This window comes from Emys orbicularis, chromosome 3 (genome assembly GCF_028017835.1).
Source record: "Emys orbicularis isolate rEmyOrb1 chromosome 3, rEmyOrb1.hap1, whole genome shotgun sequence".
Taxonomy (NCBI): Eukaryota; Metazoa; Chordata; order Testudines; family Emydidae; genus Emys; species Emys orbicularis.
In genome coordinates this window covers 34176725-34204102 of record NC_088685.1, presented here as the reverse complement: position 1 = coordinate 34204102, position 27378 = coordinate 34176725, and the positions used below count along the sequence as shown (strand labels likewise).

The window sequence follows — 27378 nt, the reverse complement described above, 5'->3', positions numbered from 1 at the left end:
TTGGCTAAAAGGGATCATCCCAAATAGCCATGCGGAGGGGTGGGGGGAGGTGTGTGCTGCACATCCACCTGAAAACCGCAGCCCCTCCTTTTAAATGGAAAACCCAACAGGCATTACTTGCTATGGGAAAGAAGGGCACTGCAGTTTGAAAACATTCCCACATGTTATCAAGGCGTTAGAAGCCAAACCCACGTACCCTTTGGCTTACTATGGCTGCCTGGAAACCGAATTCTGTTACCCAGCTGTGTGTGATGTGTCACCATACAGGCAGGCACTCAATATAAAAGGCAAAATGCGACCTTGTACCTAAAGCACATGTGCTGTCTGCTGTGAATTGCTTGATTCACTGTGAAAGAGTCTCCCTTTTGTTCTCAGAAATGTATCATCTTAAATTTTACTCTCCCTTTTTATCCCCCTGTAGAATAAATGTTTCTATGCTCCCCCATCATCTCCGTCCCTGAGGTTATCGCAGATTAGAAGGCAAAAAAAACCACACTCACGATGACTTGTTTTCCGAGCTCATGCAGGCCTCCTGCACTGATAGGGCACAGCTGAATGAATGGAGACATTCAGTGGCAGAGTCCAGGAAAGCATTAAGTGAGCGCAATGAGAAGAGGCAGGATGCAATGCTGAGGCTAATGGGGGAGCTGCAGGGAAGCCAACAAGAGCACAGACCGCCACTGCATCCACTGTACAACCGGCTGTCCTCCTCCCCGAGTTCCATATCCTCCTCACCCAGACGCCCAAGAACGCGGGGGGGGGGGGGGGAAGGCTCCGGGAACCCAGCCACTGCACTCCAGAGGATGGCCCAAGCAACAGAAGGCTGTCAAACAGTTCTGATTTGTAGTGTGGCTACAATAAGCAATGTGGACTTGTCCTTCCCTCCTCCCCCACCCCACCCGACCCGGGATACCTTATCAGTTATCTCCCCTTTTTTTTTTTTTTTTTTAATTAATAAAGAAAGAATGCATGGTTTCAAAACAATAGTGACTTTATTTCCTTTGCCAGCTGTGAACGAAGGGGGGAAGGTGGTTGGCTTACAGGGAGTTAAAATCAACAAAGGGGCAGGTTTGCATCAAGGAGAAATACACACAACTGTCACACCATAGCCTGGCCAGTCATGAAACTGGTTTTCAAAGCCTCTCTGATGCACAGCGCGCCTACCTGTGCTCTTCTAATCACCCTGGTGTCTGGCTGTTCAAAACTGTCAGCCAGGCGATTTGCCTCAACCTCCCCCCCGCCATAAACGTCTCCCCCTTACTCTCACAGATATTATGGAGCACACAGCAAGCAGTAATAACAATGGGAATATTGGTTGAGCTGAGGTCTAACCTAGTCAGCAAACAGCGCCAGCAAGCTTTCAAACGTCCAAAGGCACATTCTACCACCATTTTGCACTTGCTCAGCCTATAGTTGAACTGCTCCTTACTACTGTCCAGGCTGCCTGTGTATGGCTTCATGAGCCATGGGAGCAAAGAGTAGGCTGGGTCTCCAAGGATAACTATTGATATTTCAACATCCCCAACAGTAATTTTCTGATCTGGGAAGTAAGTCCCTTCTTGCAGCTGCTCAAACAGCCCAGAATTCCTAAAGATGCAAGAGTCATGCAGCTTTCCCGGCCATCCCACGTTGATGTCGGTGAAACATCCCTTGTGATCCACCAGTGCTTGCAGCACCATTGAGAAGTACCCCTTGTGGTTTATGTACTGGCTGCCCTGGTGCTCCGGTGCCAAGATAGGGATATGGGTTCCATCTATTGCCCCACCACAGTTAGGGAAACCCATTGCAGCAAAGCCATCCACTATGACCTGCACATTTCCCAGACTCACTACCCTTTATAGCAGAACATCAGTGATTGCATTGGCTACTTGAATCACAGCAGTCCCCACGGTAGATTTGCCCACTCCAAATTGATTCCTGACTGACTGGTAGCAGTCAGGCATTGCAAGCTTCCACAGTGCTATCACCACTCGCTTCTCAATAGTCAGGGCAGCTCTCATCTTGGTATTCCTGCGCTTCAGGGCGGGGGAAAGCAACTCACAGAGTTCCTGGAAAGTGGCCTTATGCATCCGAAAGTTTCACAGCCACTTGGAATCATCCCATCCCTGCAACACTATGCGGTCCCACCAGCCTGTGCTTGATTGCCGGGCCGAGAATTGGCGTTCCACTGTATCAACCAGCCCCACTGCCGCCATGATGTCCCAATTGCCACAGCCCGTTCTTTCAGGAACGTCTGTGTTCATGTCCTCATCACAATCGTCCTCATGCTGCCGTCTCTTAGCCAGGTTCTGCACATACTGCTTCCCACAGTGCACCGCTCCGTGAGTCAATGCTAGCCACGGTAGTGAGGACGCACTCCGCCGACTTAATGCACTTAGTGGGGACATACACAATCGACTGTATAAAATCGATTTCTAAAAATCTACTTCTATAAAATCGACCTAATTTCATAGTGTAGACATACCCTTAGATTACAAGCTCTCCTGGGCAGAGACTGTGTTTTCAAGATACTTGTAGTTAATTATAGCATGTCTATGTTAAAAAGAATCTTAAGTTTGCAAAATCCAGCACTCAAAAGTTAGGAAATGTAAGAATTAAGGTTGCCTATGCAACCTCAATTCACCCTTCTTGGACATACACATTATGATATTGTCTTTAACTACACAACCGAATACTCCCCCTCCCCCCGTCCACAGAACCTCTGCCTCATTCAGTGAACAGTTACTTTATTCACTGTTTCTTCCTTCTCGTTCTGTGTGTGACCTCAGGCCTTATTTAAAACACACATCACTCAACCCTCATTTCCATGGAGTTCTCACCAGACTATCTGAGTGCTGCACAAACAATGAATTCACCTTCATAACACCCCTGTAAAATAAGGTGCTACTACCCCAATTTTACAGACTGGCATCTGAAGTACAGAGTGATTAAGACCAAAGTGTCTACTAATTTTGGGTGCCCAACTTGAGACACCTAGGGCCTAATTTTTTCAGAGTACTTAGCATTTTTATTACCACTTTATATGTCAAAGCACAGTTCCAAATGTTGCAGTTATGACCATTCAGCACTTCTGAAAATCTGGCCGCAGGTGTCTCATGTTGGGCATCCAGAAAACAAGGAACATCATTAGTGGCCGACTGTGAATGTTTTGGTTAAGTGGCATGCCCAGATCACTTAAGTACTCTGGTAGAGGCAGTGATAAATCCACTTCACTGCTCTAAAAAGATAAGTGATCATGTAATTAAAGACTACATCATAATGCATGCACTCAAGATAGCTGAATAAAATTTGCACAGGCAACCTGGTTTGCGTCCTCACCAGGAGCACTTCCTCCAACTTAAGTGTGGGGTACTGAAAATTGGAGCTCCACCGCTTCCTGTCCTGGGGCTGACAGCCTGCGCAGGGTGGCCAGACTCCAGACAGGCAACGTACGTAACACAGTACGTAACACAGTGCCTACACCCTAACTACATCGACCTAAGCACTACACCTCTTGCAGAGGTGAAGTTATTAGGTTGGTGTAGTGGGCAATTTACATCAATGGGAGCAACATTGTAGTGTAGACACTTACAGAGCTATGTTGACATAAGTTGCCTTACATCGACCTAACTCTGTCGTGTAGACCAAGCCTAAGAGTTTAGACTCATTATCCTTTCAACAGCAGCTGTACAGTCTGCGTGTAGCCAGGAGTTACTAGAAACCCCTCCAATCTCCCACACTACTTCATAATGGAGGAATCACTGTAGGGGCACCTGCCCAATTGAAAACAATAAAATAAAGTAAATTTACTTGTACACATGGTTGTTAATTGGATGGTACAGATTAAGTGTCCCAGACTGTAGAGGGTACATTTCAATAAGGACCTGCAATGTCACAGCAGCAAAACTGTAGTTAACAGCTTGGCAGCAACAGCAGAAAAAACAGTTACTAACCTTTCCTAACTGTTGTTCTTCGAGAGGTGTTGCTCATGTCCATTCCACATTAGGTGTGTGCACGTCGCGTGCACTGTTGCTGGAGATTTCTCCCTCAGTGGTATCCATTGGGCCAGCTCTAGTGCCCTCTGGTGCCGGGCATTTATGCGGGGTGCCGCTGGCCATGCACACTCCCTTGATTTCTCTTTTGTGAATCACAGAATCATAGAATATCAGGGTTGGAAGGGACCTCAGGAGGTCATCTAGTCCAACCCCCTGCTCAACGCAGGACCAATCCCCAACTAAATCATTTGGGGAGATGTTAAATTAATTGCTCTCACACTCCCACCCCTTCCATTTATTTCTATCTTTATATATTTCTATGGCTGGGTTTTTAAAGAAAAGAAAAGGAGACTTTGCAACAACTTTGTGTACAGCTTTTTGGCTTAAGGAAAGAAACCCAATCAATAGTATACATTCTAAAAAATGCTTTCCCACAATTAAGCCAAACACTTTTTCTTAAAAATGAACTAAGTTTTAACAAACCCAAACCCCACAACCTGCAAAAGCTATTTAATATCCCAAATCATTAACAACAATATATCCCTGCTTGCAGCCTGCCTTTCCTCTCTGGTAAAGTTGATCAAACATGCCCCAGAATACTTATCAGCTGCCATGATATCAAAACAACTTTTCTGAAGCAGCTGGTGAAGAATTACATGGCACGCACATGGCCATTAAAAGGAAGGAGGCATTAAGCCATTTGTAGAGCAAGCAGTCTTTCTGAAGAAAGCCACGGAATTCTTCAAGCAAAAGCTTCCAATGATGTAAACTCTAAAACCATTTCATTAATGGCATCATACTTCGTGACATGGCAAACAACAAAAACTGCCAAGCCTCATTATAATTAGGGAAACATTGACTATCTTTTCTCTCAAATATCAGCGTTAGATTGGGATCTGTTGCTGTCAGTTAAGTCAATGCAATTTTCCTCTCCAATGAACTAGTTAGCTGATGGATTCATGACATGGCTGCAGATATTTGTGATCAGTTGCTTAGAAATCAGGAGAACCACTAGTTTTCCACAGAACAGGATAAAACCACAAGTGTGTCTTATTCCACTCAACGTTTTACACTATTCCAGAATGAGTTGGAAGGAGCCATACATGAGGCCTGCTTGACAGAACATGCTATAGGAAAAAAGATATTTGAAGCTTTATAACAATCGGCTCTTGAAGAAAGGTGTCTGCAATCACTGTATTGGTATTTACACTCATTGTGTAAATCAGCAGTCCTTCTTCCAAAATAGACTTCATTGGATTTAATGTGGCAAATTTTTAAATCATGTGGTCAAGCTCAGAGATGAAGCAAGGATTTTCCTTACTGTACATGTCTGAAAGCTTCTCTCCAATGATGAAATATATGGCATAGGTTCTCAATCTGGAGGGTCACAAACAGATACCAGTGGGTTGCAAATAACCTGCCTTTCCTAGATTTTGGGAGTCCAGAGGTGGAAGAAACTGAACCAAATTATTCAGACTAAGTTCTTTGGAGAAAAAGACCAGCTTGCCAGGTGTCTGTGTCGCGCCCAGCATGATGGGAACCCCCCTCCCGATTTCAGTTTGGAGGCCCTACTTTAATCATAAAATATAAATAAATAAATAAATAAATAAATAAATAAAAAGCTTTTTAAAGATCTGCAGTCACCACTAGTCTTGCTCAACTTTACCAAGACTGGCAGCAGCTTTTTTTGTCCAACTAATAATAAACCCTATCATTTTAAAATAAATTTGTTGGCAGTCATCAGGACCACTAGCCAATCTCATTCACATTCTTAATGTTTCTTTTCCAGTATTTGCTGATTTTAGTCCAAAACAACATACAGAAAAAACAGACAGACAATTTGTTAACTATATATTTCTATTTCTGTTTAACTTTTTCAATTTTTGGCAAATAATTCCTTAAGTATGCTGGGAACAAGTAATGAAGAATATGATCTAGGCACTAATAATCTGGTTTGTGCAATAAATGAGCATCAAATCCAATGAGGCTTTTAAATAGGGCTTACTAAGTCTTTATTCAAAATCACTGCAAGGAAAGAAAAATGTATAACTAAGGTTTTAAAATGATGTGTCATTTTGAGCAAAAGTAGGTTTATACATTTTCAGAGTGAGAACAAGCCAATATTCAGACTCATCAGGGGAGATGAGAGTCAAGCAGAAGGTAATAACTCTGATCAGTAAGCCAATCTCTCAGTGACTCAGCATCGTTGGTTCTCAGCAATCATATGTGGCTCCATGCAGCTACCCATGCACAGGAACAGCCAAATCCTAAGAAACCAATTTGGTTTAAAAGTGGAATTGGAGTAAGAATGCTGATGCTTTTTTAAAAACCAATAAGACAGAATAAAAACATGACCTATGGTAGTGCTTTTTCTGAAAGGAAACTGGTTTGGCCAGTTAAGGGCTGAGTAACTCAGATTGCAAATGAAAAGTATTTACATCTTCAATACACAAACGAGTCTGGTTTAAATGTTCAAGATGCATTTCCAAGCAAAGTAATTTAACTACTGAATTCACAGAGAGAAATGTGTTTTGTCACCTACATAAACAAGTTATGGAATTTCACTGAGAAACAATATACTGAAAATTGTTATTTATATTTTGATCAGAGTAGTCAAATGGCCAGGGAAACAATTATGTATTTCTTAATAAATCACTCACTATTAGGCCTTATAAATGTTAACTTATAGTAACTGAAAGACATGGGTTTTTTAGGATTCCTTAATACTATGATACAAATGAACATTCTAGTACAAAAGCCTAACCCAAACTCAGTTTGGTAGTCAAGAGTATGAAACAAAGAAAGACTTTGAGGGTATGTCTACAAAGTAACTGGGACCATGCTTTCCAGTGCAGGATAGACAGATTACTCCTTGGGGAATTCTGCGCTACTACGCAAGTGCAGAATTCATGTGCTGAGCAGATTTTTTTCCCCCATAGAAAATAACTTCTACTGGAAAGTTGCTGCAGGTGTGCCTTTTGCCCACCAGGGGCCGCTGTGGCACTAGAACAGAGCAGACATTCCCGAGCCAGCCCCAGCTGCTGATAGGGAAAAGAAGGCAGCACCCTGCTAGTGGGGCCAGGTCAGGAAGCTGGGGCTATGGGGGTAGGACAGACAGCAGCAGGGGCTGAATGGGAGTGGAGGTGCAGGGCCACATAGGGATGGGGGAGGGGTGCAGGGCCAAATGGGGACAGGGGATGGGCAGGGGAGCAGGTTGGCTGAGTGAGGGGGCAGGGCCACATGGAGACAGGGGGTGGCTGAGTAGGTGCACAGTGACACATGTGGTGTCTGAATGAGGATGTCTGATGGGGGATGCAGGGACACATGGGGACAGCGGGCAGATGAACCTGACTGCATAGGAGAGGCTATGAGTCAGCGAGGATCTGCATGGAAGAGGCTCCCTAACAATCCCTCCCCACTCCCCAAAAAAACCTGTTCCATACTTCTCCCACCCACACCCAACAACCCTCAAGTTCACACCCAGGCTCCTTCCCAACAATTACTTCCCTCTCCCTCAGCTCCTCCATTACCCCTGACTCCCCCAAGCCTTTGCACTGTTTCTGAATGATGGGGAAATACAGTTCTGTATTGTAGTTTAAATGAATTATTACTCAGAGTTCTGTATTAATATGCCTAGAAAGGAATCTATTTGTCAAAAACCATTTCCTGAATCTTTTTCATTGTCCGTATTGTAACGGACATACTTGCTGACAGGTATTTTTAAATAAATTACCAAAATAATTGAAACTGGTGTGATTATATTGTGTTATTTTGACAAATAAAATACAGAATTTTAAAATACTGTGCGCTGAATTTTTTATTTTTTGGCGCAGTAATAGATGCACACTAAAAATAGCAATGTCTGTGGCCACAGTGGCTCAGGTTAGACACCCAAGTACATGTACCCAGGGGGTCAGGCAGGCTTGTACTTGGGTGGCTAGCTTAAGCCAATGCCAATGCCACCACAGCCATACTGCTATTTTTAGTGTGCTAGCTCAAGTAGAGCTAGCACATCTGTCTACTGGCTCTGGAAAGCAGCTTCCCAGATGCTATGCAGACATACCCAAAGCGACTGAAAGGACAGCAAAATTTAAAAACTTTTTTTCAAAGTAGTATGAATCTGTCTGGAAAGAAAAAACGGTACTTACATAATTTTTAATTAATAGTCACTGCTTTTTTTCCATTTTATCCTTGCAGCCTCTATATTAGGATTCTTTAAGCAACTGATTAATATCACTTAAACTGTTTGCCAAACACTTTTCTACCTGGTTTTTGGGCAGGCATGACAATGAGGAGGGAGGTAAACTAACGATAACAAGTAGTAATAATTGCTAAATCAGCACCCAAATACCCCAAAAGAACATGAGATATATAGAAATAAAACTCCTTCTGACCACACACCCCTAGTTGTCACCTACTACCTCACACTCAAACCCATATGGGGTATCAAACAACTACAACCTATATTCGATGGGGACCCTATCCTGAAAGAAAACTTTCCTGAACCCCCACTTCTGGCCTTCAAAACAACCCTCCAACCTCTCCACCCTCATCATCAGAAGCAAGCTCTCCACAGACCAGGACACATCAACTCAAAGCAGCACCAGATCCTGCCAGAACAACAGATGCAAAACCTGCAGACATATCTCCACTGCTACAATGATCAATACCCCACATGACATACCTTTCAAGATCCAGGCGTCTTACATGTGTGTCTCTCACAGCATGTAGCGCACCTCATCCAGTGCATTAAATGCACCAACAACAACTATGTTGGTGAAACCTGACAATCACTATGCTCTCGAATGAACTCACACAGGAGATTAAAAAAAGCATATCACCTGTGGGTGAACACTTTTTACAAAGTGATCACTCTATATCTGACCTGTTAATCCTCATCCTCAAAGAAAACCTGCGTAGCACTTTCAAAAGACGAGCCTGGGTGCTTAAATTCACAATTCTGCTAGACACTAAAAATCATGTGTCTTAATAAAGAATCTGGATTTACGGCTTATTACAACAATCTGTAACCTACTAACCCTGTTTTTTGTCCTATGACTACAGGAGTATTAACGGGCCACATCATCTCGAATGGTCCCTTACAATATGTGACAGGTTTATATGCATCCAAAGAAGTGGGCTGTAGCCCACAAAAGCTTATGCTCTAATAAATTTGTTAGTCTCTAAGGTGCCACAAGTACTCCTGTTCTTTTTACAATATGTGCTAACTACTTATGCTAAACTATCTGTTTGTCACAGCTAAATGCAAAATCATTCTGAGTCCATTTCCCAGACCTGAAAAAGAGTTCCGTGTAGCTCAAAAGTTTGTTTCTCTCACCAACAGAAGTTGGTCCTATCTAGTCTATCTAATATACTGGGACTATCTAACATAACATGGCATAAGTCAGCTCCCAGTCATTTTAGGCTTGGAAGGATTAGATTTTTATAAGTAAAATGTCAGTAAACGTCTATTTCCCTGTACACACACACAAACCAACAAAAAATATTTCCCTCTACAGTAACAGAAATTTACAGATAGGAAAAGTGAGGAAAACACTGCTTGAGAACTTTTATTAGAATTTGATTTAAGGATATTTACTTTGTATATTTTTGACATAATAATGACAATGTGTGTTTTAATACTTATAAGGCTTTTTGAATCTCAATGGCTACTCTCGTGAAATAATTATTGTCCGATTTCCCACACACACATAATTTCCTGCAACTTTGAAAATGTAAATAATAAAAAAAATTTAAAAAATGCTTAAACACTGATATTCATAAAAATTATTAAAAATAAAAATTAAATTCTGCCAAGCCTAACTATAACATAACTTTAAAAAGATTTAGGCATGAAATACAGACTCACTGTATCCATATTAACCTGGCTTTTTACAAGGGTGACTTGAAAGGGAGGGGGAGAAAAAAAGATGAACTTGTGACTTTTTTGCCATTTTATACATAAAGGTTCATTAAAACAAAATTAACATTAGAAATTTAAATCTTCACTAGTTCTCAAAATATAACTATAGTCTTCCAAAATAGAGATGCTGGGGTAAATACAAGAAACGTAAAGGGGAGCAATTGAGATGGGAAGTGATTTAAAAAAAAAAAAAACAAGAACACATCAACATGCACTTTACTGCTATGCTTGATGAACACTTGGAAGACAATGTTTGTTAGAATTTCTATCTGCCTCTCCATTCAATTAATGATAGAGAGTTGATAAAATATATTCCAGGCCCCCCCAAGAAGGAGATTTGAGCCAGGAATTTTAAAAAAAATGCTTTTCTTGGACTAAGTTTAAAAAAGGACAGTTTTACTGATGGCAAATCATGGGTGTAGAAAATAAGAGGATAGAAAAACATTTGATTTTACTGTCTTGGGGAGCATGAAGGAAGCCCTCCACAATACCAAAAGTTGTCAGCTCTTCTGCCTCTGAAATTCACTGCTTGATATGCCCGTGCTAATCTATCTATGGAATACACTAGAAATTTTCTCCACAGAGGCAAGGAGAAAATACACAGTACATTAGGCCAGAAGGCCCCATCCTGCACAGGACATGGCAGGGGGGACATGATAACTTAGTAAGAAGCATATCCCATAAGTCTCTGCAAATTATGCCTTTGAGGAGAAGGGATAGCAGCCTTTGGAGGGGACACAGGGGAAATGAAGCTCTGACCATCATTCAGCCTCAATTCGATTTCAACACAGAAATCCAGTGAGACTGCAGGTAGCAGTGCCACAAAACATGACTGTTCCTCTGCTCCAAACCCTCCAAGGGCCTCAGCAAAGGGACTTCTACAATGAAGAATAAATGGGTGGGTGAGGTTCTGTGGCCTGCAATGCGCAGGAGGTCAGACTAGATGATCATGATGGTCCCTTCTGACCTTAAAGTCTATGAGCGACTGTGCCATGAAGTTAGCATTCATTCCCTCTCTATACCAGCAGGGGGAGATCCATGAACAAAGTAGCCCACCACACACAAATCCCAAAGTGAACAATCCAGGCACTGCCAGATCCTGAAAGCACATTAACAAAAGCTCTGTCCGTACATGGATGGGAAACTTCCAAAACATGCCTTCCACAGATTCCTATCTTAAAAACTGATTACAGCAATTATTTCCCTCTCTGACAAAACACTTCCCTGCAGCCCTGGCTACATTATTTCCCCATCTCATATTTGGGAGGTTTAGCACAGGGACACAGGCAATTTATTAGAGGGCGAGGGAGGAGGATATTGGACAGTTGTTACTTTTATTTAAACCCAAGGAAATTCCTTGTGAAAACCTTATTAACACAGTACAAAGGCAATTAAACTTACCAACTTAGTATAAAGAATGTTAAGAGCTTGTTTAAACTCTTACCCTTATGCATCAAGCATAACCCCTTCATTCCTTATCAGGCTTTGGTTTAGTTAATGAGGGGTACCTGACAGAGTTAGGAGAGAAGAAAGGAGCAGTGGGCACAGCAGAAGCCTAAGGCTGAGAAGAGCAATGGGGAGACCCAAAAGAGTTGCTGGCCAACATCTGGTCGGCACATACAGTACACTAACCAGCCTAAGAAGGGAATGGGAGCTGCATATAGATAGCATGCATCATGTGGATGTTGTGTACTACTTTTGGGAGGGGGGAGTAAAGACGAGAGTTACAAAGGAAAGAAGAAACCTCTGTTTCCTGTTACACAGCTCCCTTTTAGGAGTAACCTTTGAGAGACCCATTTGAATATACAGAATCTGAAAAGCTCCAAATGGCATGCAATCCACAGTTTCAAGGGAGGCAAGAGGAGAACGGCACAACCGCCGGAAACATATCTTTTCTGGGATTATCCAAGCCCCATGTACCTTGTAAAACCACTGCCAGACAGGCCCAAGAGCATTCCAATTTCAAAATGTAGCAGGCCCAATCACATGCTGCTAGAAGAGTGTCAAAAACTTCCCCCAGACTCCGGCTGTTGGGAATGGGGATGGGGAGAGGACTTTTTTTTGTTTTGCCTCCAATAAAACTGTCCCTTTTAAAACTGAGTCCAAGAAAACTATGTTTTTATTCCTAGCTCAAGTCTCCTTACTAACTGCTACTGTTCATAACCTAGAGTACAATTGGCCCATCTTTCCCAATCTTTATTTGCAAAGAACAACTGAAGACCCCAATCCATAGCTGACTGTTTTCTCTTCCTGCTACTGACAGCTAGAGTTTAGGCAAACTGATGAGACAGCATAGGGAACTTTGCTGTCCAAAAGAGGCCTTTTCACCAAGAAGATTCTTGCACACAGCAGGATGACAGACCTGCTTTACTCACTTAAAAAGATTGTTAATACAGTGCCAAGTGGGGGAAGGGGAAGCTCATACCAGCTGTGCTCATCTGAACGTGTGATCTCATCAAAAAAGAAAAGAAAATTAACCTTTGACTCTTCTGAGGTCCCATCAACACATTCCATTATCACACAACAGCAGGTGTGTGACATAGTATTTGATAAAATACTACAATATTATATACAAAGGAACGGCACCATTTTCTATAACCTTAGATGCAAATGCAGCATTTGGAAGGCTATTTGCATTAACCACAAGAAAGATTGTAAAGTCTAACAGGGTATAGATATTAACAAGTGCAGGCTTCCCAAAGTGATTTAAAGTTTCAATTTGTCAAGAACCAAAACAAGTATCAGCAGTTTATACTGGACTACTGTTCAGCTAGGTAACGTCTTAATTCTTGCATCCAATTGAGCCACATACCAACTCTGTTCTTCCTATGTGATATTTAGCTTAGCCAAATAAGGGCTCAGGCCTGAGAATAGGTCAACATGACTCAATGACCAATGAAAAACCTTGTACCATAAAATATGCTGTTACAGTAAATAGATGTGTTGAGTGCTGATGTTTAAGAAAAATGTACTGCAATGTACCAGTCCAAATCATAATAAAGCCAGCTGTATCATTTGGGGGATTTTTGTAAAAATAGGGTGTTAGCAATATGCTAACTGCAAGTTGCTATGGTGATTAATTGATGTAAATGTTAACTAACATAAAGGAATTGATGACTTAGCTTATGTAAAAACAGGGCACCCATGAATTAATGGGTACACTACATTAGAAGTACAAACAAGGAAAAGAGGTGGAAACCTTCATGCAGAGGTATGAATCTCAGTGGGTATTAGCATAACTCATAAAAGGTGTCACTCAGCCTGTGCGAGGGGGAGGGGGGAAGACACATCAGAAGATGCTCAACTGACCATCACCTGATGATCATCCAGGCTCTGGAGTTCCCAACACAGAAATGTATTAATGCTGGACGTTCATTATTATCTCACTTTCTTCTGTTATGATTCTCTGACTGTGGCATTTATTATCTGCTTAATAAAATTATTAATAAATGGATGTGTCTTTCCTGAGGTGTTTCTAGAGTCTCTCAGGCTATGCCTACACTAGCACTTTTGTTGCTAAAACTTTTGTCCGTCAGGGGTTGTGCGGACAGCTCCATGTCAGGCAGGAGATGCTCTCCCGCCGATAAAGCTACTCCCGCTCATTGGGGAGGAGAGGGGGGTTAATTATGCCGGCCGGAGAGCTCTCTCATTGGCATAGAGCGACTACAAGGGAGGCCTTACAGTGGTGCAGCTGCAGCAGTGCTGCTGTAAGGTCTGTAGTGTAGACATAGCCTCACTCTAATGATAGTCCTGTGGGTGATTCTGACCTTATGGCTCTTCATACTGTAGCCAATTGAGAGCACAAACCTGCATCAATCACCACTACAGTGTAAAGTGTAAACCATGATTTGATTAAACCCCATCAATTAGATTATAAAAGGCTACATCAGCTTACAATAAGGGCCAAATGTTCAACAAGTCTCTATGTCAGGCAAATCTATTTCCACATGCTAAACCTGCAACTACTGGTGTAAGTCAAACAGTGACATTTGTGGACAGTTATTTGACTAGTGGGCAGAAGCATATACAATTACAAGTTAATTATTGAAAGCTAGAGAAAGTTATATTTTCAATACTCCGCAACATAATCAACTGTATATGTCCAGATTATGAAGTGGCACATAGCCAGTCGACAGTAACATTTCTTATTCCCTGTAGTTCATAGATTACTTCTTCTTCTATTTCCTCAGCCCAACTTCATCATTGACTACATTAAACAGTAAGTGTGAAACAGAGATAAAATGTATCATGAAAAAATATCAATGATGTTTATTTCATATTCTCCTTTCCTTCTTAGACTAGGCCTTGATGTGGCAGTTTGTCCAGATACTTTGTACTATATATGAACTCCATAAATATAGATTTACGCAACCTGGTTAACATTGCATTTTTTACAAAATGCTTAGTTATGTGTTTACATTGGGCCATATCCTACAAGTGAACTTTTCGAGCAAGCTGACCTAACAGCTTCTATGGGACAATCTGCATGAACAAGTCTAGCAGACCTGAATAAGTCTACCGAAGGAGTACATAAGTACCTACTAGGACCCTGATCCTGCAAACACTTCAATATAGGAATGCCACTGATCTGAAAAGTCACTCAAATATCCATTTTCAGGATCAGAACCTATCATTTTAATTTAATAAAAAAACATTTTAAAAGTGCATAAAATTCTAACAAATCCAAAATTGTCAGGTCAAATTTGGCCCAAAATTTAGGTTTTGTAAAATAAGTTTATACAAAATTTAGTATTTATAGAAATATTCTCTTTTTTCCTTTTTAAATCCTATGGGAAATTAACATTCCTCCTTCAATGTTTGCAATGTGAATATTGCCACACCCTACTAATGCATGAGAACCTGAAAGTCAAACTCATCCAAGATACGTGTAGCAGCAAAAAGGTGTTAGACACAATCCTGATCCTAAAATGCAGAACCTGACTTCTCCTTTTCCCAACTCCATTATAGAGAGGCATTTTAATTATTCCCCTCCCTTGACTGACAAATGCTCTTCCGCATTGCTGCCATCCCCTCATTTCTGGTCGCCTCCTGTTCTTCCCAGCCCACCCACTTTCCATCTCCCTCGGTTGTCTCCTGCTTTCTGTTGGACCCTTTGCTAGCTCTGGACATCCAGGAAGTAACAGTGGCAAGAAATGCCTTCTTTCACCTTCAGATTAGGTACACTTCTACCTCGATATAACGCGACCCGATATAACATGAATTCTGATATAACACGGTAAAGCAGTGCTCCGAGGGGGCAGGGCTGCGCACTCTGGCAGATCAAAGCAAGTTCGATATAATGCGGTTTCACCGATAACACGGTAAGATTTTTTGGCTCCTGAGGACAGCGTTATATCGAGGTAGAGGTGTATAAACCTCCAACAGACTACGAGATTCAGTATGAAAGCTACATAAATAATGTTACACTTGAATAGTTAACCACCCAAGAGGCAAGCAATGTCAACAGTGAAGCTCTACATGTAAATTAACTGCACAAAAGGTAAAGTTATTGTTCCATATGCAACCCTAACTTTGCAATTTCCTGATTTTCGGGTACTTAATCATTCAGCATCTACATTATCTTAATATAGTTATTTGTACTTATATTAAATGCTTTGTTACATGTTTAACTATAATTATACATTTACTGCAGCTGCAATCAAGGAGCCCTTCTAATAACTAATTTAACACCTGGCAAGTTTTATAGATGGCGTCACTTACTGAGTTATGTAGTGATATAGTTCTTATTTCATATTGAAAAGAAACCGAAATCCAGTTCTGTGAGAGCTGTAATTATATGAAGATTTTCCTATAAAACTTTTATCCTTTCCATACCAAGTCATTTATATATATATATATATATATATATATATATTATTCATTTTGTCCTTGTAATTCTTAACAGGTTTGTTGTCTCAAGAAAAAAAATAGGGATGCTCTCTAACAGCTAAGTTAAAAGGACATGATGTTAAGTGGTCTAGGCAAAAGAAAAAAAGAGATTACGTGGTTTTACATAAAATCTAATGGAAATGGGTTTTTACGCTTTCAATGAAGAGCTTTTGTTGTTTTTATTATCGTTTCAACATTCCATATAAGTGTTTGCAATCCAAGTACTGAACAACTGTGCTAATGCACAGAAGCCATAGAATGAAGTGTACTAAATAGACTAGCTTCAGAAATTCACTTAAGACTGTGCCCGACATGCTCACACACAGACAGCTTACTCAGGCTTGTCCATAAGCGCCTGCTCCATTGCTCTGTCCCCAGCTCAGACCCCATCTATTCTATTATCAAATGTCAGCCTTCTATTTATCCTTTTAAAATCATCTTGCTGAAGTATTTGTTCCCTGGGGATGAGATCTGATTGTTAATCAGTCACACACAGTATTCCTGCAATAAATAGTTTATTTCCACCATCCTAGTGAAATGAAAAAAACAAAACAAACCACAGAAGCAGCAGAAAATTATTTAGGGTTGTTTCCCCCTGCACCACCTTCACAGACAATGAATTCAGTTTTCATAATCTAAGGTTTTAGTAACAGTATTTTTGAAATATGATTCTTAATCTATGTCCATATAATACCTTTAAAGACACGTACTTGTTCATGTAGTTTAAGGCTAGACCCTTTATACAACTTGTTGCCACAACTGGCAAGGGGCCATACACATCACCTTTCCTGCACATTACCATAGATTCTGGCAAACTTACAAGCTGTATCAGATCTTCAGCTTCCCTTATACAGGTGCCACTCTTAATACTTACTGCTTCTTTTAACATAGAGAGCAGGAAGCCTTAAGATCAAGAGCTCAGCAAACAGGTGGGTCAGAGAGACCAGAGACATGTCTATACAGGGAAATTTACCGGCATCTTGTCACTAGAGTATTCTGCTATTGCTCCCTGTGTGGACACACTTATTCCAGTATAAGGGTGCCTTTTTCTGGTTTAGTTTATGTTGCTTAAACAAAACCAGAAAAAAAGCACTTAAAGGACTTGTCTACATGGGAAAACTGACTGGCAGAACTATAGCTTTATAATCACACTGGTATAGCTGTAGCATTGTAACTCAATATTGTCAACCTTAAGTTTCAAAAAGCTCAAGTCAAACCTCCAAAAATCATGAGATTTAAAAAAAAAATCATGATTTTTGGGCTAAATAAAATTTATATCATGTTTTTGGTTTTCTTGATTTTTGAACCCCACACCCCCCTCCAATGCCACTGACAATTTGTGTTGCCTATGCTTCCAAGTTTATTAAGATGACTTTGGCTCCTGCTGCAAAGCTCTCACCCCTACATCAGCCCTTCCTCCTGCCCAGCAATTAATTCTTCCCCTAACTCTCCATCAATTCTACCCTCATCAGTTCTGCTCCCCCCACCTCACTTCCACTCCTCCTGAATAGGGTGACCAGACAGCTAATGTGAAAAATTGGGATGGGGGGGGGGGGGGTAAATAGGAGCCTATATAAGAAAAAGACCCAAAAATCGGGACTGTCCCTATAAAATCGGGACATCTGGTCACCCTGCTCCTGAAGCTCTTCACTCCTCTCTTCCTGCTCTTTCCCAGTCATGGTGTTGCAGGGAGGGAGAGAGAGGAGGGGAAGAGAAGCCATCCCTTTGGTCACAGGCATCTTGCAGGGATCAGTTCTTGATCCCACGCTATTTAACATTTTTATCAGTGACCTGGAAGAAAATATAAAATCACTGATAAAGTTTTCAGAGGGCACAAAGATCCAAGGAGTAGTAAATAGTGAAGAGGCCAGGTTACAGATATAGAGTGATCTGGACGGCTTGGTAAGCTGGACTCAAGCAAATAATATGCATTTTAATATGGCCAAATATATATACAAGAATAAAAAATACAGACCATACTTGCAGGATGGGGGACTCTATCCTGGGAAGTAGTGCCTCAACCAGATTTGGAGGTTGTGGTGCATCATCAGCTGCACATGAACTCCCAGACTTCCCCTCCCAATGCTAGAGCCAAGAGGTCTAATGCAATCCTTGGACGCATACATAGGGGAATCTCAAATAGGAGCAGAGAGATTATATTGCCTCTGTATTCTGCACTGATGCAACCGATGCTGGGATACTGTGTCCAGCCCTAGTTTTCATCATTTAAGAGGGATGCTGATAAATTGGAGAGGGTTCAGAGAAGAGCCACAAGAATGATCAAAGGATTAAAGAACAAGCCTTATAGTAAAAGACACAAGGAGCTCAATCTAGTCAGTTTATCAAAGAATAGGTTTAAGGGTGATTTGATCAATTGATAAGTACCTACTTGGGGAACCAATATTTGATAATGGGATCTTCAGTCTAGCAGACAAAAAGTATAACAAGATCCAGTGGCAGGAAGTTGAAGCTAGACAAATTCAGACTGGAAACAAGACACAATTTTTTAGTAGTGAAGATAATTAGCCATTGAAACAACTTACCAAAGGCTGTGGTGGATTCTGCATCTGGAAATTTTAAAATCAAGACTGGACACATTTCTAAAAGATTTGTTCTAGTTCACACAGGAATTAATTCAGGGAAATCCTCTGGCCTGTGTTATACAGGTCAGACTGGATGATCATAGTGGCCCCTTCTGGTCTTAGAATTTACAAAATTTTGAATAAGAAGGAGAGGACGGAGCAGAGTTGCTGGGCTCTTTCTTCTCCTTCCCTCCTGACCTTTCCTATTAGAATAGTGTGGGCTCCTGAGAGGAGGGGGGAGGGCAGAAAGTTCTTCAGGCTTTCTGCAGCAGTCCTGATCGGCTGCTTTTCCCCAGGAGGCAGGGCTGCGAGGGAGGCAGCCAATCAGAAGAGCTCTCCTCTCGCTGAGAGAGCTGAAATTCACAAGAGGGCTGGAGTTTCTCCAGTCATCATAAGACCCACATACCCAGTTCAATAGATAAGTGCAGGCATAGTTAGCTCCAAAATATCCCTCCAAGAAAGGCTGTAGAATTCCCACCATTGGAGGTTTTTACAAACAGGCTGGACAAACACTTGTCAGGGATAGTTTAGGTTTACTTTATCCTGCCTCAGTGCAGAGAGCTAGATTTGAGGACCTTTTGAGGTCTCTTCCAGCCCTACATTTCTCTGTTTCCATGATCCTCAGAGGAACTTTTGTCCACTCACAGCCAGTTTGTGCTGGACTCATGAGTCCTTCTGGGGAGCTAAATCCCTATGAGGCCCAGTGGCTTCTCCTTCTGCTTCCACTGCCCCAGTGACCTTCCCAACTACCACATAGCTCATCTCCATATTTCCTCATCTCCTCCACCACTGCTGCCTGTGTCTATGGCAACAAAGGCAAAAATGCCACAAGTCATCTTTATCTGTCACTGGGGGAGGCAGAGGGAGCAGGCACTATGCCTTCAATAGACAAAGTGTCATTCTACAGAGACCTAGAATCAATACAGGAGCCTCTTCCATGAGCAAAGACAAGGGGAAAGGGTATGGATGGGATGGTGGAGGCAGAAGGCCAATGAAAAAGGGAACACAGACTTGTAGGAGAAGGAAGGTTGGGAAAGAAGGTAAATACAGTAACTCCTCGCTTAACGTTGTAGTTATGTTCTTGAAAAATGTGACTTTAAGCGAAACGATGTTAAGCTAATCCAAGTTCCCCATAAGAATTAATGTAAATGGGGGGTTAGGTTCCAGGGAAATTATTTTTGCCAGACAAAAAAGACATTATATACATATACAGTATAAGTTTTAAACAATTTTAAACAAACAATGTAATACTCAGCAATGATGATTGTGAAGCTTGGTTGAGGTGGTGGAGTCAGAGGGTGAAAGAGGGTACATCATCCGGCTGTTCCTCTTGCTGTTCTTTTCAAAGTGCCGGGATGTGCTCAACCCCCAGCTCTGCCCCAGGCCTGCCCCCACTCCACCCCTTCCCCCAGGGCCCCACCCCACCTCTTCCCACCTCTGCTCCACCCCCTCCCGAGCACACCGAGTCCTCGCTCCTCCCTCCTCCCCCAGCCTCCTGAACGCCTCCAAACAGCTGTTTGCTATGGGCAGGAAGCACGCCGCCTCCCCCCTCCCTCCCTGCACCTCCCGCTCGCAGCAATCAGCTGTTTCGCAGCATTCAGGCAGCTCGGGGGGGTGGGGGGGGCAGGCTGCGTGTCACGTCCTTGCTCCTCCCTCCTCCTCCCCAGAGCCTCCTGAACACCACGAAACAGCTGATTGCTGTGGGGACGAAGGGGGAAGTTGCTGATCCGCGGGACTGCCGGCGGGTGGGGGATGCTGGAGGGGGGGGGGAGGGGAGCCCGATAGGGAGGCTGCTGGCCCACCCTGGTTCCAAGCCCCTATGGCCAAATAACGTTATAAGCAAACATTGCACAACTTTAAATGAGTATGTTCCCTAATAGATCAGCGACGTAACAACGTTAACCAGGATGATGTTAAGTGAGGAGTTACTGTACTTAAAGTTCGATCCCCTTCAAATATTAATTCTCTCCCAGATTTTCTTTTTTAATTCTCACCCATCCCACACCTATCTGCAGGACTTTCAGAGATGGCTGCAAAAACCCTCTGAACAAAAGTTAAAATAAAGCCCTGGTATCTTTATGTATTCAGATTAATTCTGTAATTTTCAAGGCTTGAAAGTCCACTCAACAGTGGCCAATGAGAAGCTCTCCTAGACGAGTTAGGGGACTTCCACTATCAATTTCTGCAGAATTTAAGTTTTTATTTTTAATAGAGTTACATTTCTAGTCCCTAGATTGCAATTATAACTTTCCACATGCAGATCCTTATGCCTTATTTCATATATGACTTATGTCAAATTGTCTTCCCAAATCTGTAGAGAGAACCAGAACACCCATGAATAGATCAGGCTTTCCTTTATATGGCTTGGGTCTTTGATGTTGGCCTCAGGTAAGAGGATCAGCAAACAACAGTCCACTCCACAGGGCATAACTTCATAAGGCTGTGTTTTTGCATAACCAGCAGTGGGGAATTTGCAATCACCTCCCCCTAGATATTCCCCAGGAAAACAACACTTTTTGTTCCACAAGTCCATTTTTGTCTGGCACATTGTTCAATGTAGTTTTCTGAAACCACAGGTCTGACATTTGTCACATCTCCCACTCTTGAGAGGTTCCATACAATCCCAGCCCACAGTAATACATAAATAGGGCCCTACCAAATTCACAGTCCATTTTGGTCAATCTCCTGGTCATAGAATTTTAAAAATCATAAATTTCATGATTTCAGAAATTTAAATTTGAAATTTCATGGTGTTGTAATTGTAGGGGTCCTGACCCAAAAAGGTGTTGTGGGTAGGGTTGCAAGATTATTGTAGGGGGGTTGCAGTACTGCTATCCCTACTTCTGCGCTGCTGCTGGCGGTGGTGTTGCCTTCATAGTTGGATGGCTGAAGAGGGGCAGCTGCTGGCTGGGAGTCCAGTTCTGAAGGCAATACCGCTGCCAGCAGCGGCGCAGAAGTAAGGATGGCATGGTATGGTATTGCCACCCTTACTTCTGTGCTGCTGCTGACAGGGCACTGCCTTCAGAGCTGGGCGCCTGGCCAGCAGCCAATGCTCCTTGGCCACCCAGCTCTGAAGGCAGTGCAGAAATAAGGGTAGCAATACCATGACCCTCCTAAAATAACCTTGCAACCCTCTTTTGGGAGGGGACCCCCAGATTGAGAAATGCTGGTCTCCCCCCATGAAATCTGTAAGTAAAAGCACACAAGACCGGATTTCACGGGGGGAGACCAGATTTCATGGTCCGTGACACATTTTTCATGGCCCTGAATTTGGTAGGATCCTATATGTAAACCATTCATTTAATAAAATGGACCCCAAACAAACTTCATTCAATAAAGTCTCCCAAGGATTTTGCAGGAAATTGCCATATCTGTCACAACAGCTTTCCCCCTTTCACCACAGCTGACGAAAATAGGGGGACTGGTCCTCTCACTATGTGGTTGCCTTTGAATCTCTCAGGTGGATCCATCCTTTCCTGTCTTTCAAATATACCTCTGGCTAGTAGGTACTTGGTAAATTTTTCAAGCCTTGGCTGTACTGAGTGTTTTTCTAAGTCAGGGGTCGGCAACGTTTGGCACGCAGCTCGCCAGGGTAAGCACCCTACCGGGCCGGGCCAGTTTATTTACCTGCTGATGCGGCAGGTTCGGCCGATCGCGGCCCCCACTGGCCACGGTTCGCCATCCCGGGCCAATGGGGGCAGCGGGAAGCCGCGCCCAGCACATCCCTCGCCGGCGCCGCTTCCCGCCACCCCCATTGGCCCGGGATGGCGAACCGCGGCGAGTGGGGGCCGCGATCGGCCGAACCTGCCGCGTCAGCAGGTAAATAAACTGGCCTGGCCCGCTAGGGTGCTTACCCTGGCAAGCCGCGTGCCAAACGTTGCCGACCCCTGTTCTAAGTAGTACCTCTAAATCCCTTTTAAAGCCTGGTCTACATGCATATTTTCGTATAACTATTTCTGTAAAAATCATACCCTTAATCCAAGTTTTAGGCTGTTTTCACAGACAAAAAATATTTTTCTTTAAATTTATTTTAACAGCAACACGTGTTAGCCATATTTCTGTAAGATTTTAGTGGAGACAAGACACAAGAGTTTTTTACTAAAGTATAGTTAGACAAAGTCAGCATTATACCCCCCACCTGGGTTTAATCTCACCTAGCGACATCACTGTAAAAACTACAGAGCCTTGTCTCCACTATGATTTTTACAGCAAATAGTTAACACACATTACCTATCTCACTGTAAAAACCCACCTTTTTTGGCAGTGAAGACACAGCCAAACTGGTACAACTCCCACAAAAGGGATTTGTGTAGCTTTAACTGTACCAGTATAAACAAAAAGCTCTTACTCCTTTTGTACTTCCTTGTTCAGCCAGATCTGCTTTTTATAATCCCTAGTGTTTGTACAATATTGTTGAATGGCATACATAACCTTTGCACATACAGCAATTTATCCGAACACTTTCCGTTTCCTTTTAGTCCTTTCCCTCCACTGCTCCATCCCATTTGATTACATCCAACATTCATGTTCTCTCCCTAATTACACTTATCTTTATGCATGTGTCTTGTGATGAGACTTGTTATACAAAAATCTCAGCTTTAAAGATTTTTTTTAAATAAGTACTCCAATAAATACAACTTCTTACAAAGTTGTATAATTTCACAAAGCCTTGAATCTATACTCTAATCAACATTACTATTGCTTAAATCATGGCTAATGAAAATACACAGCAATTTTCCTTTGTACATGTCATAACTATAAAGGGAAGGGTAACAGCTCTCCTGTGTACAGTACTATAAAATCCCTCCTGGCCAGAGACTCCAAAATCCTTTTACCTGTAAAGGGTTAAGAAGCTCGGGTAACCTGGCTGACACCTGACCCAAAGGACCAATAAGGGGACAAGATACTTTCAAATCTTGGGGGGGGAAAGGCTTTTGTTTGTGCTCTTTGTTTTGGTTGTTGTTCGCTCTTGGGACTGAGAGGGACCAGACATCAATCCAGGTTCTCCCCATCTTTCTAAACAAGTCTCTCCTATTTCAAACTTCTAAGTAAATAGCCAGGCAAGGCATCTTAGTTTTACTTTGTTTTCTCAACTTGTAAATGTGCCTTTTACTAGAGTGTTTATCTTTGTTTGCTGTACTTTGAACCTAAGACTAGAGGGGAGTCCTCTGAGCTCTTTAAGTTTGATTACCCTGTAAAGTTATTTTCCATACTGATTTTACAGAGATGATTTTTACCTTTTTCTTTAATTAAAAGCCTTCTTTTTAAGAACCTGATTGATTTTTCTTTGTTTTAGATCCAACGGGGTTGGATCTGTATTCACCAGGAGTTGGTGGGAGAAAGGAGGAGGATGGTCAATTTCTCCTTGTTTTAAGATCCAAGGGGGTTGGATCTGTATTCACCAGGAGTTGGTGGGAGAAAGGAGGAGGATGGTCAATTTCTCCTTGTTTTAAGATCCAAGGGGTTTGGATCTGTATTCACCAGGAGTTGGGAGAAAGGAGGGGGATGGTTAATTTCTCCTTGTCTTAAGATCCAAGGGGTTTGGATCTGTATTCACCAGGGAATTGGTGAAAGGTTTCTCAAGGCTTCCCAGGGAAGGGAATTAGCTTTGGGAATGGTGGCAGCGGACCAGATCTAAGCTGATAGTTAAGCTTAGAAGTCTTCATGCAGGCCCCCACAGTTGTACCCTAAAGTTCAAAGTGGGGATACAGCCTTGACAGTACACATCTACATATCAACATTAATAATCCATAGGGCAGGGCAATATAAAAATGAGGGGGGGGGGGGAGTATTTTAACATTCTTGTTAAAAACCTTCTAAACTACACACCGTTTTCATTGAAATTGCCCTGGAAGCTTCCATGTAGCTTGCCAGATAAGGGCAAGGTATTTTTCATAAAGCACCTATCTTACAGAAGCATCTGTTGCAGAACACTAGAACAATACAGGTTATAAGCTGTATATTGATTAAGATTCTAGATGGAGGCCTTCCAGTCTTTTGGATAAATAATTTTAAGTGATGTATCAGCAATGTTTATAAAAACGAGTTTGAACAAGTGACCATATGCCACGAAGTGATGAAAGTTATAACGAATGCCAACATCCTGGAATCATGCCATAAATGAGGAGTTATCTATTATTCTTTGTTTTACAACATCCAAGTGAGTTCTAGGTGCTTTACAGAAATAAAGAAGGCGTGGTTCGTGCTTTAAGAACTTAAAATCTAGAAATAAGAGAGTTCAGACACTAGGCCATATACTGCCCTTGCTACCTGTACGAGATGCATACCGAATCAACTGAAGTTCTACATAGTATCTAGCTCCTGGTGTCAGAATTCACTAGAATTGCCTGCTTTTGGGAGTTTCTGTAACAGCCATATCTTTATATTTAGAAGCCACAGAATTAGGGTATTTTTAGACTCTTGTATTAGTGGAGTAGAAAAATTTAAAACTAAAACTCTTTTTTCTAGAGAGTTTCTTTTCCTCAATATTTAGTCCCCACTGATTTTTTCTTGTGAAGTTTGGTGACGCCCCTTAAATGTAAAACTCCTTCTGTGTACATATAATAGGAGTTCTTCTATTTTCCTTACCTTGTTTCCTTTGTTTGCATACTATCACCTTAGAAACTTAGATGCTCTGCCCCAGATCAACCTTTACACATTTACACCATGTTTTTTCTTATTATTCTTCCTTCTAAAATTGTTTCTCTACCCATACATCACAGTATCACTACATTTTTTATTAACATTACATATATATTTGTAAAACTGTTTATCCTTGGAGTTAGAAGATCCAAGTTTTATTTCCATTTCTTTCACAAACATACTATACGACCTTGGATAAGTCACTCAACCTGTACATCTCAGTTTCCCCACCCATAAGATAGGGATAACACTTTCTACTTTACATGTAGTAAGAGACATAAGGCATCAGGTATTTACACATCCTGAGATAAAAGCCACTAGGGAAGTGTAGTGCCCATGGGTATATATTAATTATTAAACATTTTGTTTATATAAACAGATACATATATGCACAAAATAAGTAATACATAAATGCAGAGTACGCGTGTTCCATGAATTGCAGAAATTAACTAACACTCATGACACTCCTGGGAGGTCAAGTCAATATTATCCCCCCTTTCCAGATGAAAAAAAAAAAGAAAAGAAAAAAAAGAGGTTAAATGTCTTCCCCGAGGCCACATAGGTAATTACAAAGCCAGGAAAAGAACGTATGGTTTCTACTAGTCCCTTGGTATAACTACTAACCCACACGCACAGGGGTCAACCACCACCATAACAATTTATAAATACACATAACTATATTATGTACACAATTTTATTACAGATCTGTAATACAGTTTAGAACAAGCGTTGCAATTAAAAATACCATCTAATGTACGCTTTTGTATTTATCAAAACACTGAGGTACACCATGTGCACCTGCACAAATAGCATTGTTATCGCCTATTCTCATACCAGATGCATACCCATGTTCATCACATCTTGCACACACACACACAATAGTGTCAGAGATGGGTGGATGCAGGCACAAGCGTTCCTGCACACACAAAGGGCTGGATTATGCACACACAGGCACCCCGGTGCCTGGGTACGCACGGGAGAAGGTGCTGGGGGCTGTCCCCAGACACACACACAGACGTGCCATGGGCTGCGGGGGGGTGCATGCGGGGAGAGATGCCATGGCTGGGATGAGGAGGGGAGGGATGGGGGATGGGATGGAGTGGAGGGGGCTAAACCCAGCCAGCCCCCTCTCCCCACAGGAAGCCGGGCAGGGTGGGCGCCTCCCCATCCTCACCTGGTCTATGGGCAGCCGCACGGCGTTGCTGAGGGGCTGCAGCAGCGTGGAGCCCGTGGTGCTGGTGGCCATGGCGAGGGCGCCGCCCCCGGCCCGGGAGAACGGGGACTGGTCGGGGGGGGGGGGGGGAGGAGGAGAAGCCGCTTTTCCCTCCTGTCTCCCCACGACAGCGGCAGCAGCGCGAAGAGCCCGACCTACGTCGTGACAACAAGGGGCCGGAGGAGGCAGCGGGAGCGGCCCAGCCGCGGAGTGACAATCCCGCTGCCCACTCCACACGCGGCCAGGCGGTTGAGTGACAGGCGGCGTCTCCCAATCCTCGCCCAGCAGGAGGGTGGGACAAAGCCACCAGTCGTCACCTCCCCCCAGCGCCGAGGGTGGCCGCGGGACCGGGTTTGGGGCAGTTGGGCTGGGTAGTGACTCCCCCCTTTTGCCGGGGAGCGGCTGCGGGACCGACAATGGAGAAGAGTCAACAGAACAGGGGGCCACGGCAATGCCGGGGGAAGGGTAATGAGAAGACCCCAGCCTGGGGGGCGTGGCAATGGGGGGTTAATGGAGGCCCCACCCCAGCATTGGAGAGGGGGCACTGACAATGGGGAGGTAATAAGGAGACCCCCAGCATGGGGGCGTGGCAATGGGGGGTTAATGGAGGCCCCACCCCAGCATTGGAGAGGGGGCACTGACAATGGGGAGGTAATAAGGAGACCCCACATGGGGGGGGCGTGGCAATGAGGGGTTAATGGAGGCCCCACCCCAGCATTGGAGAGGGGGCACTGACAATAGGGAGATAATGGGTTAATGGAGGCCCCACCCCAGCATTGGAGAGGGGGCACTGACAATAGGGAGGTAATGAGGAGACCCCCAGCATGGGGGGGGCGTGGCAATGAGGGGTTAATGGAGGCCCCACCCCAGCATTGGAGAGGGGGCACTGACAATGGGGAGGTAATGAGACCCCAGCATGGGAGAGGGGATACAGACAATGGGGAGAGGGTGCTGGCTATGGGGGGAGGGGTTAATGAGGATGTCTCAGCATTGGATGGGGGTACCGGCAATTGGGGGAGGCAATGGAGAGGGCTAGTTATGGGGAAGTTTGTGCATTGGCAGTGGTACTGGCAATGGCGGGGTTAATGGGCCTCTACCAGCAATAGCAAAGTTAATGAGGGCCACCAGCACTGAGCAGAAGGGACAGTAGATTAA

At 43.1% G+C, this 27378-nt stretch overlaps 1 protein-coding gene across 1 annotated transcript in view; it reads right to left on the bottom strand.

The window, feature by feature from the left end:
* The window catches only part of MBOAT2 (membrane bound O-acyltransferase domain containing 2), a 188998-nt gene extending 162633 nt beyond the window's left edge, over positions 1-26365 (bottom strand). Inside the window, exon 1 of the mRNA XM_065400620.1 lies at positions 26185-26365. Within this exon, the coding sequence (XP_065256692.1) occupies positions 26185-26256 (72 nt within the window). The 5' untranslated portion in view covers positions 26257-26365. The remainder of the gene's footprint in view (positions 1-26184) is intronic.
* Between the last annotated feature and the right edge of the window lie 1013 nt (positions 26366-27378).